Source organism: Bos mutus, chromosome 8 (assembly GCF_027580195.1).
Source record: "Bos mutus isolate GX-2022 chromosome 8, NWIPB_WYAK_1.1, whole genome shotgun sequence".
NCBI classification, from domain to species: domain Eukaryota; kingdom Metazoa; phylum Chordata; class Mammalia; order Artiodactyla; family Bovidae; genus Bos; species Bos mutus.
In genome coordinates this window covers 923800-941100 of record NC_091624.1, presented here as the reverse complement: position 1 = coordinate 941100, position 17301 = coordinate 923800, and the positions used below count along the sequence as shown (strand labels likewise).

At 58.9% G+C, this 17301-nt stretch overlaps 1 protein-coding gene and 1 long non-coding RNA gene across 4 annotated transcripts in view; one reads left to right on the top strand and one right to left on the bottom strand.

Annotated features, from left to right (window-relative positions):
* Window positions 1-50: 50 nt before the first annotated feature.
* Window positions 51-16077, bottom strand: LOC138988855 (uncharacterized). Its single transcript, XR_011465018.1, has 3 exons — window positions 15731-16077; window positions 12566-12855; window positions 51-2779 (listed from the first exon to the last, which is right to left on the bottom strand). It is a non-coding gene; the product is annotated as an uncharacterized lncRNA (long non-coding RNA).
* Window positions 14978-17301, top strand: part of PXDN (peroxidasin) — a 65373-nt gene continuing 63049 nt past the window's right edge. For 2 of the 3 annotated variants that reach the window (XR_011465016.1, XM_070374964.1), the window contains exon 1: window positions 14979-15296. Coding sequence is in view for 1 of the 3 variants with exons in the window: in XM_070374964.1 (XP_070231065.1) it covers window positions 15106-15296 (191 nt within the window). In the remaining 2 variants the exon portion in view is untranslated. Of the gene's footprint in view, window positions 15297-17301 lie in introns of all 3 variants that reach the window. The other variant, XR_011465017.1, reaches the window with a different exon arrangement.

The following is a 17301-nucleotide window of genomic DNA, read 5'->3' as shown; positions in this document are numbered from 1 at the left end:
TTTTTGCATTCCAAGGAAATGGCATATGGATTAACTGTAAGAAATGAGATAAGTAATTTATTGTAAGACAACATCAAGCCATGGAAACTTGGCAGAAGATTCAAAGCAGCTTAAACAGCACTTTTAAATTAACTCCTGAGCGTTACATGGTGTGACGGTGGGACCTTCAGCTAAGACAGGGGCAGAGTAGAGGTGGACGACCCGAAGACGCCTCCTCCTCTCTCGGGCGCTTTGGAGCAACCTTCTCCTCCCTCCCCGAGGGCTCCTCGCCCTCGGAACCGTCTGTTACCCAACAGAATCCGTGTGTTTTCCTTTGCGCTCAAAGATCCTTTGAGACTCTTTCTTTCCCCTCCCACCTTATCCAGTTACCATTCCTGTTGTCACTGTCGTGAGTTTCCCGTGGGGGATAAAGGCAGACGGTGCCAGTCCTCGCGTGACCGGGCTGAGTGGCGGGCCGGCCTGGGTGGGAGAGCGGCGCAGACCGGCGCCTCGCCCGGCGCTGGCCTCGGGAGGCCGCGTCCAGTCCAGAGGCGGACGGCGCTCCACGTGCGGCCCCGGCCCGGCGGGGCCCGCGGACCCTAGAACGTTCGCATAGCCTTGTTGGCTCGGTCGCGACCTTCTCTAGGAACGAATGCCGTCAGATGGTGGGAGTAACTAAATGCCCTTCAGCACTTTTTGCTTTACACTAGATCATCTCAGACTCCTTTCCACCCTGCAGACTGACTGTTCCCCCGACGACTGCACTCCGCGATGCGTAAGACCGCTTTCCACCGCCGCGCTCCCCTTCCTCGCGCGTCCCCGGGACGACCTGTCGTGTTTTCGATTGCTGTTGACTTGATTTACATGTGATAGCATTCTTCCTTCCATGTCTTGATGTTATGCAGGAAGTACAAAAGTACTTTAAAATTTTGTTATGAAAAAAAAAAAAGATGGGTTTTGTAAAAATTAAAAAAAAATATTTTTAGCAGAACAGGACTTACAGGGTCATTGTCCCCACAGCGTGCCAGTCGACTATTTGCACTTACCTTGTCCTATATATCCGTACGGAGGTGTGCAATTCCCGTGTCAGTAGCCTCGTGACTCTGACCCTGGAGGAATCCGAGGAGGCCTCCCCGCTGACCTGATGATGCTACGGGACATTACAGGGACCTCACCACAAATACTCTGATACAATACTCAACCTCGGTATATATATATGTATAAATACATGTACATCCCAGCGGCACTTTATACTGTTCACTGTACAAAAGCTTACAGTTTTCCAGGAGGACTTTAATAATTAGCTGGGAGAAGATTGTGTGATGACTCGGGCGCCACGGCGCCTTCCCTGCGGGGCCCTCTTTCTGTTGTGTGATTCGTTGTAGCTGCCCTGCTCAGAATTGCCTTTTTGAGAGCTGAAGCCAGGTGCGCCTCGCCACCTGCGGCCACATATCCCGTCCGGGGCGGCCTCCGCGCGGCCCCCGTTGTTCATATTGGCACATGCATCTCCCCACCCTGTCGTTGTCTGCAGCTTCTTTGCCAATTATAGTGATGCTTTTCGTAGCGTAATAGGTAGTATCAGTTTGGGATTCTAATTGTTCTCACCTATGTACAATGGAAAGGGGTTTTAAGCACAAATCTGCTGCTCATCTAACGTTGGTACATAATATCAAATCAAAGTTATCTGTGACTATTATATAGGGATCACAAAAGTGTCACATATTAGAATGCTGACCTTTCATATGGAATTATTGTGAGTCATCAGAGTTTATTTATTATAACTTATTGTTCATATTCATTTCTAAGTTAATTTAAGTAATCATTTATTAAGACAGAATTTTGTATAAATATTTATCGTGCTCTCTGTGGAACTGAAGTTTGATTTATTTTTGTACTACACGGCATGGGTTTGTTGACACTTTAATTTTGCTATAAATGTGTGGAATCACAAGTTGCAGTGATATTCATTTTTAAATTGTGAACTTTGTACAAATTTTGTCATGCTGGATGTTAACACATCTTACTCTAAATAAAAAAGGTGTTACCACATTTGTAGCACGAAGGGTCTCTAGCTGCGTGTGCATCTTCACTGAGTCTGGAAGCGCATGGGGTCTGGGGCAGCGGGCGTTTCTCCCCAGCCACGGCCGCTTCTGCGACGACGTTGCTGCAGGCTGACCCGTCTACCCTGAGGTCCATGAGCACAGACGGGACTGTTCCTGGAAGCACTGCCCCTGAGCTTGTCCAGAAGCCACGTGACACCTCTTGCTGTCACCCCTACTGTTTCCTCTTGAGGTCACGTCTGATGCGGGTGTCCCCCCAGAGCAGGGACATCCTCACAGATGCAGATGCCCCTCCCGATGGACACAGTCATCATGCAGCATGCATCCACGTCCCAAGGTTCGCACCCGTCACAGATCTCCCCGGGCCTGGGGTGCAGAGGCTCACAGCTCTCCCAGCTGCCACAGGGCCACCCCTGGCCCCTCGGCGCCGAGCGGCTCCCGGCCTTCCTGGAGTCCCAGCAGCACTTTGTGCTCCGAGATTCCACGCCCTCTGAGCCCGTCTTTCAGCAGGTGTTGCCCATATCTTACACCTGGCACTGGGTCAGCTGCACCAGGGTGGATGGAGCGTGGGGTCCTGGGGGGCAATTTAGGGTCCCGCCACCCCGTCTCTTCAGACCATGGGGCACACCTCCGTGAAAGGGCGCGTCTTCAGGATCACGGAAGTTCAACAGATGGCGGAACATCGAGGAGCTGCTGTCGTGACTGAAATCTTTCAGCTTGGTGGTCGAAAGCATCTTGCCCTGAAAATCAGTGTAAACATGACGGAAAGCAGGTTAGCAAGAAGGTCAGAAATCTTACAAAATTCTTGACCTGGTGATTCCAGATGTCCCTCCTAAAATACCAAAACAATTGAAAATGCACTGAAATAAGTGAAACCAACCCTCAAAGTCCTAGTACAGAGGGAGGCTGGAGCAGATGAGATAAAGGCACTTCATGGAACATCATGGTGTTACCAGAAATGACGGTTACAAATCCACACTAACACGATGCTTGTGATGAAGGGGACAGCACAGAAAACAAAATGATGCGGCGGTGAAGAAACAGCTGAGTGGCAACAAGGTTGGGTCAAACCAACGTGTGTTAGTGCTTCTGGTGGTCCTGCCAGCCCCCTGAGCCTGGGGAGGTGGGGGGGTCTGTCCAGTCCTGCTCTCCTCCTCGGCCCCGAGTAGCAAACCAAAGCCGGGGAACCATGGGCCCCTGGGAAACCAAAGTTGGGGTGAGGAGGCGGGCCAGAAGCCAGGGTCCCTCTAGTGAGAATGGGGTGACGGGGCAGCAGCCACACGGGTCCTGGGCCTCTGGTCTGAAACAGCCCTCCTGATGGGTCCTGCCAGGCACGCACCAACAGAGCCGGCTGCGACCACGCTTTTCTCACCCTGGATCAGGCGCGGTGTTTTAGAAAGTAAAGATCCGGAGTGTGCATTCCAGGGTGTTTGGGAGAAGAGGCTCCAGGGTTACTCCACATCTGCAGCACGTACCCCCGGGGTCACCCCACACTCCTCACCACGTGCCCCCCGGGGTCACCCCACACTCCTCACCACGTGCCCCCCGGGGTCACCCCCCACACCTCACCACGTGCCCCCGGGGTCACCCCACACTCCACACCACGTGCCCCCCGGGGTCACCCCACACTCCTCACCACGTGCCCTCCACCCCGGGCAGTGAGGAGGCCTGGATGATGCGGATGCTCTGCGCGCCCATGACTCCATTGGCAGCTCCCCTCTGGAGCCCAAAGCAGCCTCCTGCCTCCTCCCGGGAGCCCTGTCACCAGGAGCAGCAGAGCCCTTAGTGAGCAGAGCCTCTCGGCTCCCTGGGGCCTGGTCCCTGGTCCCTGTCCCTCTGCGGCAGGAGGCCCGGAGCTGTCAGGGTCCTGGGACGGTCCACTCCCTCCACACTCAGCTCTGGGGGTGCGGACCTTTCAGTGCAGCAGAGCAACACGGGGGAGCCCCGGGCCTGAAGCAAGTTAAAAGGTACATCGAGGAAAGCAAACGTGACTCTTTGTCCTTTCTCCTTTTACGTTTGCACAGCTTTAGATCTGGAAGTTTCTTCACAAAAACCATCGCGCAAAGTCTCTCTGAGTGACCAGATTAGCAGCCTCGTTTCCTTGTGTGTGGTTCGTCCCTCCCACCCCAGTTCTACTGGGAGGCAATCGACATGCAGGTGTGCATGTGATGGTGGGACATCTGCCCTGTGAGCTGCTCACATTCAGCAGTCGTCCCCTCGCACAGACACAACACAGAGAAAGGGCCAGAAAGAGGCCACAATCCTTTCTTTCCTCTGGGATGAGGGCTCATGGAACCCATGGTCCTCAGGCCCTACAGCAGCTTGAACTCTGCTCCCGGCTCTGTGGTCGTCCCAGCACCAAATCACCCTGTAACTGGGAGTTTGCACCTTCCTCCCATTACCTGGGTCGGGAAGATCTGCTGGAGAAGGGACAGGCTCCCCACTCCAGTATTCTCAGGCTTCCCAGTGGCTCAGCTGGTAAAGAATCTGCCTTCAGTTCAGGAGACCTGGGTTCGATCCCTGGGTTGGGAAGATCCCTGGAGAAGTAAAAGGCTACCCACTCCAGTATTCCTGGGCTTCCCTGGTGGCTCAGCTGGGAAAGACTCCACCTGCAGTGCAGATCCTGGTTCAATCCTGGCTTGGGAAGATCTGCTGGAGAAGGGATAGGTTACCCACTTCAGTATTCTTGGGCTTCCCTTGTGGCTCAGCTGGTAAAGAATCTGCCTGCAATGAGGGAGACCCGGGTTAGATCCCTGGGTTGGGAAGATCCCCTGGAGAAGGGAAAGGCTCCTCACTCCAGTACTCTGGCCTGGAGAATTCCACGGACTGTATAGTCCCTGGGGTCGCAATTGAGCGACTTTCACTTTCACCAAAATGCCCCAAAAGTTATTGGTCACTGTATAAGCTGAATGGAATGTAAAAACAACATGAAGATCAACTCCCACCAGAATCAATGCAGATAAGGCAAACCTGCCTGATATGAGGAAGCCAACACATCCCAGCTCCTGGGGGCTCCTTTTTCGTGTCCAACGCAGCATCCTGTGCCAGCACCTCTCAGCTGGTCTGAAGGAGCCCTGGCTCATGTCCAGCCAAACACTGTGGTCTCCTCTCTATCTTTAGAGTCCTCTCCAGGCTCTGATCTCCGCCTCAGTTCTTAATTTTCTAATGACTTCTTTTCCTTATCTACGTGTTTGCCTTTTCTTTCTATGTAATATAAATACTCCTTAAGTTGCCTCAAAATGATTTTTTGAGTAAGGAAAAATTTTTGAATTGAGCTTGGACATGGGAAAAGATTTGGGATAAATGACAATCCAGTTGATTTTTCAGTTTAACAGAAGTAGGTTCTTGATTATAAAGGAGCAAGAAGGTAATAGATTATCTGAGAAGATAATAGATTATCAACAGGAGGATCTAGAAAATAAGTTTAAGTTGATGAACAATTAATCAGTCAATCTAAGAAAAAAATGGAAAACTTTATTTGAGCCAGATTCAAGGGTTATGACCTGAGGAGCATCTCAGAAAGCCCTGAGAACTGGTCCACCCACCAGAAATCAAGGCACAGTTATGAATGATTTTTGAGCCAGGGGACTGTACGTCAAAGCAATGGTACATGGTCAGATGCAAGCATCATCACTGCAGTGGTTCATGTGACCTCGTCTGAGATTACCAACAAGTGTTCTCGATAAAGAGTCGTCTTGCTGATGCTGGCAGAAGGCTGCTCTTTAGCTGAGTGGGTATTCCTGCCGATGTGGTGGTCCAGGCGATGCCTAATGCAGGAGAGGAGGCCAGAGGGCAGAGAAGACTTTTCATGCTTCACTTTTCCTTGTCTTGTCATAAGACATGAGTTTTATTTCACATCGATATTCACAGGTGTTGCTGCTCCCTTGCCTGCCGGTGCAGACTCCCACGTGTCTCCCTGAAATCTCCCTTCCTCGCCTGGCTTGTGCTCTACCTGCTGCCTCACTGACGGGGCCGGACCGGCTGGTTAACCGGAAGCAACCAGACTTCCTGCTCCCGCCTTGCATCTCCAGGGCTAGAGGAGCTGGAATTCTGCAGTTCACTTGTGCTGGGAATCACGTCTTATCATTTGCTGTACTGCCAAAATACAAAAGTATTTCTGGGAATCCAGTGAAGTGTTGATTTGAAAATGTTCTTAAATACTTTCGCTTATCTGATAAAAGCTCGAAAGATTAGCTCATGGGCACATTTTTGAATTTTTTCTTTTCTGCAGAACAAGGGGTAGAATTCCTTTCACTTTCAAGAATGAGAGCATGTCTCCTGATTCTGGATCTGAATCTCAGCCTGTCTCATCCTTGATCCACGGACGGGCTCGGTGTCTTAGCTCCTCCCCACCCACCTATCCTTGATCCACGGACGGGCTCGGTGTCTTAGCTCTGGGGGTGTCTAGTCTCCCCCAGAGTCTGGTCCTGCCTCGGGCTGGGGTCCTCCACGTGCTACCGAATTGATTTGAGGGGACCCTGCTCAGGGCCCGGCCAGGCCGCGGCTCCCTGCTATGGCAGGAGACTTTCCTTTCTCATTCAGGCTGGAGCAGCTAAAACCAAAGTCGAGATCAACACAGCGCAGTCTTTATTCAGTGGCCAAAGAACGGAAAAGCAGGAACCAAGTTCATGGAGCAATTCTTGCCCAACCCAGAGAGGGCGGTTTAATTCCCAAGAGTAGAGACAGAGGAGGAGCAATGCTAACGACGGGGAGGCATCGGGGCTTTTCCGAGGGAGCCGGCTGCCACCCCGTCTTGTCCTTTTCCAGTCTGCATCCTCCCACGGCCGCTGGTAGGTCTGTCATCTAGTATCTAAAGTAGTAAGACCAGCTTCGAGTGAGACTTGGGCTCTGCTGGAGGTCAGGCTTGTCACCACCGTGGTCCCCGCTGGTTCCAGCTGGGCTTGTTTTCTTGGTGTGTGGCTTCCACTCTCATCTCTGGACACTTTAATTCAGAGTTTTACATTCACTCCTGCCGAAGGTGAGGGTTTCCAGGTTCTGAGCAAAGACCTGCAGCAGCTCTGGCAACGTGAGCTTTGTCCTTGGCAGCCCACCCCCCTGGCGCCAGACTGGGCTTGCAGGGCTGTGAGCGAAACATGCTGCTGTGTATCAGCCTCTGCAGGTGGCGCCAGTGGTAACGCCCCACCTGCCAATGCAGGAAGATGCCCGGAGGAGACAGGACAACCCGCTCCAGTGTTCTTGCAGAGAATCCCGTGGACAGGGGAGCCTGGCGGGCTACAGTCCATGGGGCCGCAGAGTCAGACACGACTGAGTGACTAACGCTAACATGAGTAGACCAGCAATGTTGCAGCCACCCAACCACTACAGCTGCCCTGGAAAGTGAGTCCTGGGGGGACTTGGAGTGGAGACAAAGGGGCCGCAGCCACCCCGGGGCAGAGGGGCTCAGGGTGAGAAAGCCCAGGACACTGGCCCGGCAGGTCGTGAGCTGCACATCAAGGGAGTGGTGCCAGCGAGCCGACTCTTGCCTCTTCCCATTCATAGAAAGGGGCTAAATTCACCAACCTGAGATGCTTGGTTTTCTGTAATTAATAGTGTCTTCTGATGCTCTGACCCCCTGGTCTTTGTTGCAAAAGCTCTCATAGATCCTGGCTCCTCCCTCACCTCTTCAGAGCTCTCCCTGAAAGCCATCTGAGAGACTTACTCCCGGCAAGTCCTCAGCAAGCCAGCCCAGCAAAGCATCACTCTCAGCCCACCCTGGGAGTGTCCTCATTCCGGGCTCCCTGGGGGCTCACCACCAGGGTACAAGGGCAGCTTCAGTGGCCGGCTGTCTGCAACAATGTTTACTGATATGGCAGAAACGGTTTTTCATCCACAAGGGAAATCTCTGTCTGTAAGGGAGTCTCCGGTCTGAGTCAGGAGAGAAGGCTGATAGCAAATCACCAGAGACTTAAGTCTGCACAACAACCGTATCTGTATCTGTTAATTATTCTGAGTCCCCTTCCTACAACTGGCCTCCACACACTCTTTCTCAGCCTTAACTGAAGATGGTGAAAGTGTTAGTCACTCAGCCCTGTCCGACTCTGCGACCCCATGTGCTGCAGCCTGCCAGGCTCCTCTGTCCATGGGATTCTCCAGGCTAGAATAATGGGGTGGGTAGCCATGCCCTCCTCCAGGGGATCTTCCAGACCCAGGGATCGAACCCTAATCTCTGGCATTGCAGGCAAATCCTCTGCCGTCTGAGCCCCAGGGAAGCCCAGTGGAAGACGGTACTTAGACCTGAACTCCAAGGCTCCTCTTTGAGATGCTCCCCGCCTGGGCGCCTCCGCTGTGGACAGGAGGTGCCCCCATGGGTAAACTTTCAATTTCCTCTTGCTAATCATTCATATTGCAAGGCCCCCAGCTGACACCCCAGGAGTGAAAACGGTCAGGACCCTGTGGGGCCCTCTCAGGTACGGAACCATTCTGGGTTCCCCCATTTCTTCCTGGAAACAGTCTTCAGCCTCCCAGACCTTCTTTTTGCTCCCAAGCGCAGATTCCAGCAGTAGCCAATCAGGGAAGGGAGGAGCGGCCAGCAAACAAAGGCGCAGTCTTGGGGGGTGCAGAGTCCCGTCCCCCCAGGACTCACACGCCGGACACTGTGAGAGCCCCACCCCAGAGGACGGGCTGCAGGCTGAGCCCAGGGTCCCGGGCACTGCCCTGATCTCCCACCACCCTCCCCCCCACTGGAAGGAAGGCACACACCCCACAGCCCCGCCCCACATCCTGCCCCTAAAACTGCCCCCTGAAGCCCACTGGGGAGTCTGGGTCTGCCGAAAAGAGCTGCCTGCTCCTCTGGCTCAGCCCCGCGGTGAACCTTCCTCTGCTCCAGGCTCGGTCGTTCTGATTGGCCCAGCCTCACGTCGGGCGCAGGGCCTTCAGCAGGAGGGCAGGAGCAGGCCCCGGCTTGGGAGCCCAGGAAAGCGGTGTTGAAGGGACACCAGGGAAGCTCTGACTCCTTGGAAAAGACCCTGATGCTGGGAAAGGCAGGAGAAGAAGGAGTTGACAGAGAATGAGATGATTGCATGGCATCACCGACTTAACGGACATGAGTTTGGGTAAATTCTGGGAGTTGGTGATGGACAGGGAGGCCTGGCGTGTTGCAGTTCATGGGGTCGAAAAGAGTCGGACACGACTGAGCAACTGAACTGAACTGAACTGACCGAAGGAAGTTCTACTCTCAGCCTGGCTCCTCACAGCAGACGCTGACCCTGCTGGGCTCCGCTAAGATTTTCTCAAGGAGACCTGAAGGTCGGCTGACTCGGGGAATGCTGGTAGACATCCTGCTCAGGGCTCCGTGGGCGTCCAGGTCTGGGCCCCCCAGGCACCAATGGTCCAGCAAGAGCTCTCCAACCTCCCCTGCTCTGCGCCCACACGTGACATTCCTTCTGGAACATTCCTCAGGGGACCGGAGCCCCAGTCAGTGCAGGGGAGGGGGCGGAGGCTCACCTGCCGCTAGTGGTCAGTGACCGCGGACACAGCCCTCTGGAGTCTGTGCTGGGAGAGCCCAGGGTCAGGGAGCACGGTGGAACCACAGGCTGAGCTCGCCTGCGGAAGACGATGACGTCCTGTTTCCCGTTTCTTTCGGACGTCTGTCCCAGGCCTTTGCACACGTGCATGCACCTTCTTCATGGTGGCAAGGAGCCCAGCACCTGAGAGCCCCCCTCTGGCTATGACCCTCTGGACCCGGGCCTGCCATCCAGCCCCCAGGCAGGGGACGGGCCTGCAGCCAGCAGACCGCAAGCTAGAGCGGGTGGCACGCGCTCAGACACTCTAAGCGGAGGGTCCCCGCCTCCATGGTCTCCGGGAGTGTTGCCTGCGAGCCATTGCCTCGGGGCTCAAAGCCGTGGAGGGCGGGAAGCCGGGTCCTTGACCCTGGCGGCTCCGAAGACCAGCCTGTGAAATGGGCTGACTCCAGGCAGGGAGGCAGGAGAGGAGGTGCAGAAGTCAGGCGGGGGTTGGGAGAGTGTGCACAGGGGTCCCGGGAGAAACACAAGGGCCCCACCCTGAGAGACAGAGTGCGAGCAGATTCAAGGGGAGGGGAGGACGCAGGCCTCGAGGGGCCTTTGCAAGAGAGCCGGTCTTGGAGGCGGGGTGGGAGGGTGGCAGCTTGCAACAGTCTGTCAGGGTGCGGTCCTGTGACAGCAGCCATCTGGGCGGTGAAACCCTTGGGGAGGGGGCCCCGGATGGTAGAGCTCCTGCTGGAGGACCTGAGCCCAGTGCCGGCGGGGCTGCGGGGGGCGAGCATTCCAGGAGAACACAGGAGCCCTGGAGGACACGGCCCCAGGGAACCTGGGCTCCAGGGCCAGGCCCACTGCCGGCCAACCGCCACCCCTGCACCCATGCGGGCCCAGCTCCGAAGGGGCGGCCGGAGCCCCAGGGCCGAGCCCACTGGGGCTGCATCCATCTTAGGCTAAAAAGACTCTAAGCGGGTGTATTTAGTCATCTGGCGTGCTTTGATGACTGTTCTGAAGCAACCAATGTGAGCTTGAGCAAACTCCAGGAGACGGTGGAGGACAGGGAAGCCCGGCATGCTGCAGTCCATGGGGTCGGACACGACTTAGTGACTGAACAACAACTCCTTTCTTTTTTTAATGTGAGAAAAGAGGCTCTACCTGATGTAAGGACAGCAGCTTCTCAACAAGTGGGTGCAGGACAGGGAAGCCGAGTGGGTTACAGTAAACACGGGCACGTGTCAGCCGGGAGGGCTGTAACTGGCGGCAAGCTGACTGCAGGCCCATTTGGCTGAGAAGAGTCTTCTAGTTCAGGACAATAAAGGGATGCCACGTGCACAGGGCTGAGTGCGCGCTCCCAGGGTGGGGGATTCAGGCGGCCCTGAAGCGGGGACGGGGCCCGGCGTGGCCGACGTCCTTGTCTGGGGTGAGACACAAGCGTGCAGGTCCTCGTGTCCTCCCACGCCCGCGCGTCCTCCACAGACAGCCCTGCACTCCGGCTAATGCTAGATGCTAAGTCACTTCAGTCCTGTCCGACTCTGTGCGACCCCAGAGACGGCAGCCCACCAGGCTCCCCCGTACCTAGGATTCTCCAGGCAAGAACACTGGAATGGGTTGCCATTTCCTTCTCCAATGCATGAAAGTGAAAAGTAAAAGTGAAGTCGCTCAGCTCGGGCTTATCTGCAGATGTTTCTGGAGCGCAGAGCCCTGCCTGCGCCTGGGACGGAGCCACACCTAACCCGGCACGACCCCGCCCCCTTCATCCCCATAGGGAACTCCCTGTGAAGCAGGCCCCTGTCTGTTCCTTCCCTTTCTTCAACGGGGCAGCCTGGGGCGGGAGCAGCGGGGAACAGGGCCCTGGGCTCATCACCACCCTGCCTGGCTGTCTGTCCAGCACCCAGTCCTGCCCGGGCTCGGGGCGTGACCTGCTCTGGAAACGGGCCTGCTGCAGACGTGGCCAGCATCAGGGGGGAGCACCCCGGGCCCTAAGCCGGCATGTCCCTCCAAGGACAGGGAGATGGGGATGAGGACAGACCGGGGGAAGCCCTCCTGGAGACGGGCCGTGGCCGGCCGCCCGGTGCGGCCCCGCTAGCAGCACTAGGGGCTGCAGAGGGGCGGGGAGGAGCAAACCTTGACCTCTGGCCTCCAGGACTGTGGGGTCAGCCTTCTGCTGGCCACCATGCCGCCCGTGATGCCCTGGAGCACCTCCCCTGGAGCACCTCCCCAGAGCACCTCCACGCCCTCCCTGCGGGCTGCCAGTAAGTGGGCTGGCGCCGGGCAGGAAGATGCCGGCGAGGCCCTGGGGAGGGGGGCAGTCTCAGGCACAGCCAGGTTCTCCAGGGCTGACTCACCGTCTGGGAATGGCCCCCCAGTCTCCAGACCCGGGAAGCCTCCCCGCCAGGAGGACACTCGTCCCCGGAGGGGGGGCGGCCCCCACATCTCTCGCCAGGCCCTCAGCACTGCCTGTGAGTGTGAGACGGCTTCCTCCCATGACAGACGGGAGCCCGGGGCTCCGAGAGGGTGAGACGGTCACCAGAGTCATGGAGCTTGGGAGGCCGCTGCCCAGTCTCTCTTGTTCTAAACCCCATGCTCCCTTCCTCACAGACTCCTGAGGAGCGATGGGCAGACAGAAGGCAGGTTTGCCCTGGAAGTAGCAGGAAGTGCGGACTGTCCCTGGGGGCCCCTCGGGCACTTGGGTGTCTTCTCAGCACAGCCTGGGCCCCTGGGGGTCGGGGGGAGGGTGGCCCCTAAGCAGGGAGAAACTGGCCATCAGTCACCTCTGCCGGCTTGGGGCTGTGGCTGCGGGGGCACCCGGCGTCCCCAGGAGGGTGGCCCCCGTGGCCCTAGTGAGTCTCCAGAGAAGGCCAGCAGGGACCAGCGGGGCACAGGCTGGGCCCAGTGACCTGCAGGAGGGGGCCCCCACCACCAGCCAGCTCAGTAGGTGAGGTCAGGGCCTGGCAGGGGTGATGCCGAGTCAGCATCCCATCCCCTCCCTGCCCGTCATGAGTGATGGGGCCTAGACAAGACACGCTCTTCACTGAGCATCGGGTTTTGCATTTGCAAACTGGGGATACTCACATCTCTTCGGGATGTCACCGAGCTTAGATACTCAAGTATGCGGACAGCAGTCACGTGCAGGCCCGGCCCTGGGCGGGTGCTCAGACAGCAGGCGGGCGGGCGACCCACCCTCACGGCCGCGTGAAGCTGCAGAGTTTGGGGTGCCGCTCACAGAGCACAGAGCATTCCACGGGGCTCCTGGTCTCTCTGAATGCACGTCTAAGCAGGCAGCACAATCACACCAGGAAGGAATTGTTTACTGCAGGACAGATAACAGGATCGCGGGCAGATAATGAAGCTCGGGAAGCGGTCTGCAGAGAGAAATGCAAACAGTCACGTGGGCTTGGGCAACAGAAAGCCTGGGAGGCTTGAGGGCCACAGTGAAGGGGAGAAGGTCAGGATCCCCGAGGTGCAAGGCCTCCCTGGGCCTCTAGGGGGCGGATGTGAGGCCTCCCTGGGCCTCTAGGGGGCGGACGCGGAACACACCGCCCAGGAGGTGCAGAAGCAGAGACAGCCCAGTAGGAAAGAGTGTCCCTGCTGAACTGGGAGGAGGGGAGGCTGGGAGGGGAGGGCGGGGGAGGGGAGGGCTCACAGAACCCCTCCTGCAGCGTGGGCACTGCTGGAGCACGCTTCAGAGGCAGGCCAGGAGGCTGGGAATTCAGGGGGCAGCGCATGCTGAGGCCGTGAGGCGGAATCTCTTCTCCAGGAAACCTCAGTGGTTTCTACTCTAAAGACCCTCAACTGAGTGGCTGAGGCTCCCCCACAGTACGGAGGGAGCTCCTCTTTGCCCAGGCTCACCACTGTCAGTCTCACCTACAAAACACCTTCAGCACAACACTGGGACTCATGTTTGATCAAACCACTGGGGGTGACAGCCCAGCCTGGACACGTATGAGCCACAGTGGTGCTGAACCGGACGTGTGCTGCTGCGGACGCCTGCTCCTGGGGTGGGTGAAAAGCGGCCTTTACCCGCTGAAACCTGGGGGGCCTGGAGACTTTGGGCTTGGGGAGGGGCGGCAGAGTCAAAGCAGCCGCACATTCTCTGTCCACTGCAGGAAGGGGGCCGGCAGGCCCAGGTGGGGTCCTAGCGGGGGATCCAGGGCGAGGGGCAGAGTTGGAACTGCTGGTGGTTATGGCAGGGAGGACGGAGAGCAGAAATTGACCGAGACTCAAGGAACAACTGGAATCCACAGGGATTTTCAACTCACACGCGTAGGTGAGGACGTCAGGGGTGACTGCTGGGGTCTGATGAAACATCTTAGAGGATCTCATCAGATATTCAGAAGAAAAAAGGACAGTGAAGTTTGGAGTTTCTGACCTAAGTTTGAAAATCATGCGGGGCAATCAGACAGCATTTGAGAAGGAGTGTGAAGCCCCGGGGGACTTGTGACTGTGAGCACACAGGCCGCCTGGCTGGCGTGTCCGAGCCCCTGGAGACTGGGAAGGCTGCTTCCAGTGGTTCCAGAACGCCAGCTTCGGGGGGGCCGGGCCAGCCCCCAGCTCAGCTCCCCCAGAGCCAGGCCCTGGGGACCACGGAGGGGCAGCAATCTGCTGACACAGGCAAGCGTCCGCCGCCCCATCCCCACAGCAGCCTGGGGAGACCACCTCTCTGCCAGTAGTCAGACCGGCCACCAGACAGTGGGGGTCAGAACAGACCCAGGCTCCTCTCTGACGCTGGGACGTGGTGACCGTGGGGCTTTGGACTGGACCTCCTCAGCTGTAACTGGACCCTCAGGAGTCAAGTGTTAGAAAAGAGGGTCTCGGCCCAGGGCCCTTGCTGTGTCTTCTGGGGGCTCCAGCGAGGCCCCCTGGGGAGGCTGAGTGGGTTCCTCCAGCCGTGGCCACAAGGGAGGAAACTAAAGGACACTGAGCGTCCACCTGGGCCAACCCTAAACACAGACCTCTACCCAAACGTCTTGTAGGCTTCTCACCGTGCCCTGGGGTCCGCAGTGCGCAGGACAGGGCTAGGGCTGGGGCTGGCGCGGGGGCGGACAGGCCTCGTGGGCCCAGGCAGGGAGCCCGACCCTGGCTCTGATCCCCAGCGGCTTGTCTGGAGGCAGGTCTCCGAGAGACAGCCAGACAGAAACAGAGAGACGGAGAGAGACGCAGTGGAGGCAGGGGGCGAGAGAAAGGCAGAGAGGGGAGAGAGAGAGAAAGCGCTTGGAATCCTGCCTGGAACTTGCTTAGTCCTCTAACAGTGTTTTCTGAAACAACAAAAGCTCCTATTGCACACGTGTGGCAACGGCCGCTAGGCGAGGCCCCAGACCGTGAGCGCGGACCTGGGACTGGACCCCGGGGGCCCAACCTGTCTTCCGCAGCGGGGGCCGCCGGGCCGCCGCGCTCCGGGCAGGAGGTCCTCGCCCCGCCCCGGCCCTCGGGGAGGTGGGGGCGGGAAGGGCGGAGCCGCGCGCATGTGCACAGCTGGCGCCCCCCGCCCCCGGCGCACAGCTGGGAAGTGGGCCGCGCCTCGGCGGCGGGCGGGCGCAGTCCGGAGCCGGCGGTGGACGCGCCGGGCCCTCGCTGTCGGTCCGCGCGCCCAAGCGCCCCGCACGCCGTGGGTCATGGCCGTGCGCGCCGCGCGCCCCTGCCTGCTGGCACTTGTTCTGTGCTCGTGCTGGGGGGCGCTGGCCGAGGTCGCCCCCAGGCCGAGCAACGGGTGTCCGAGCCGCTGCCTGTGCTTCCGCACCACGGTGCGCTGCATGCATCTGTTGCTGGAGGCCGTGCCCGCCGTGGCGCCGCAGACCTCTATCCTGTGAGTGCGGCGGGGCGCGGGGCGCCGGGGGCAGGGCCCCGAGAACCTGGGCGCGCCGGGCGGCCGGGGACCGGGTCGTGTGGCGGGGCGCGGGGCGCCGGGGGCAGGGCTCCGGGAATCTGGGCGCGCCGGGCGGCCGGGGATCGTGCGGAGGGGCCTTTGTCCTCCGTGGCCGGACGGGGGGCGGACCTGAGCGCAGCGCGCGCCGCCTCCGGAGCCGCCTTTGTTTGGAGCTCGGAGTCCCCGCGGCCGGGGGAGTCGTTGGGGCCGCCGGGGAAAGCCCCCCGCCCCGCTGGCCCTGATGCTCGCCCGATCCTCCCCCGCCCTGTTCGGGCCCCCTGCTCCCGGAGCCCGGCGCCCCCCTCTCCCGCGTTCCTTTCCCCTCCCCCTCTCCTCCGACTCGGCGCTTCCCCCTCCTGCCCCAGGCGCCGTACCCCTGTCCCGGCTCCGGGGGGGCCCTCCTGACGCCCCCCTCTCTGACCCGCGTCCGGCGGGGCGCGGAGAGCCGGGCCCGGGTGGGCGCATGGCTCTCTTGGGCTCCCCTGCGCCGCGTTCCAGGAGGGGCCGCGCTCTGAGTGCGGGAAGGCGCGGGCGGAGCCGGGTTCCTAGCGGGTGTGCGCGCGGGGCCCGTCCCCGCCCTCGTCTCCAGCTGGGGCGCCGCGGCGGGGCCACGGGGACCCGGCGCTCCAGTTGGCACCGTGCGCCCACCCCCGCGCTCCCCTGGGGATCCCGCCCGCGCTGCCGCCGAGTCGCCCGAGGCCTGTTCGGATGCGCCCCTGATTAGAGTTTCAAACTCCGAAAAGGCAGTCCGCGATCCAAGCGCCGACTGCGCTCGGCGGCCCGCAGCCGCCCTTCTGGATGCCAAAAATAGTTTCCACTCTTCTCTGAGCCCGAGTGCTTCTGGCACTGCCGAGGCGCCTGCAAAAGTTGTAAAGTTTGGGGTGAACTATTCAGGAAGTGGGCGGTCAATGTTCTTTCAAAACCAAGTAGGCGGACTCTCCTCGTGGTCGCCCGCCTGCCGGCCCTTCCTCGGAGTCCGCGGTGGGACTCACCCCAGGCCTGGAAACCCTCTCCCCGGCAGCTTCCCCGGCCGCCCTCCGAGGATGGGGCCGGTGCGCAGGAGGCGTCGCCACAGGCCGACTGAGGGGCTTCTGGAGGCCGTGATTTAACTCTTCGGTGAGTCAGTGGGAAAAACGCGGACCCTGAAGCCGTTTTTTCACGTCCCGCCAGAGTCAAATACATGTACTGTGCTTTGCCCTCACGTCTTAATTGCTTTTTTAAAAAGACAGTATTTTTAAAAGATGACTGTGGTAGAGCCAGAATGGGCCCACCAGCGTCCTGCGGGCGGTGAGATTCTCCACAGAACCTCGGGAGTTTCATGGTTGTCAATTCGTTCCATCTTCCTGACCAGGGATTGAACCCTGGTCTCCAGCATTGCAGGCGGACTCTTTACTGTCTGAGCCACCAGGAAATCCTAAATTGGGCTTCCCTTGTGGCTAAGCTGGTAAAGAATTTACCCGCAACGTTGGAGACCCAGGTTATATCCCTGTGTTGGGAAGATCCCCTGGAGAAGGGATAGGCTACCCACTCCAGTATTCCAGCCTGGAGAATTGTGGTGTGAACACACACCTGTCTTACAGCTGTGTAGACACAGGCACCTGGGGAGGAGGCTCCCATCCGTGCCAGTGTAGACCTGGGACGCGGGAGAACTGAGTCCTTTGTGAAGGGTTCAGCTGGGGGTCTGGGACTGCGAGCCCAGAGGGAGACAGTGGTGGTGGGTGGGGTCTCATGGAGGAGCCGATCCTGGCGGGAAGGCCCGCTGGGGAGGGGTGTTGCTCTGGGGTCTGGGGTCCAGTCTGGAGCCTTCTTGGGGGGCTGCTCGTTGGGACGCAGTGACGTCACCGGCTCCGCCTGTGCAGAGGTAGCCCGTGCTCGCTCTGAGCTCCTCTCCCAGGGCTCTGCTCTCCTGCGGCTGCTGTGCTTCTCCATCCAAAGTATGATCTGG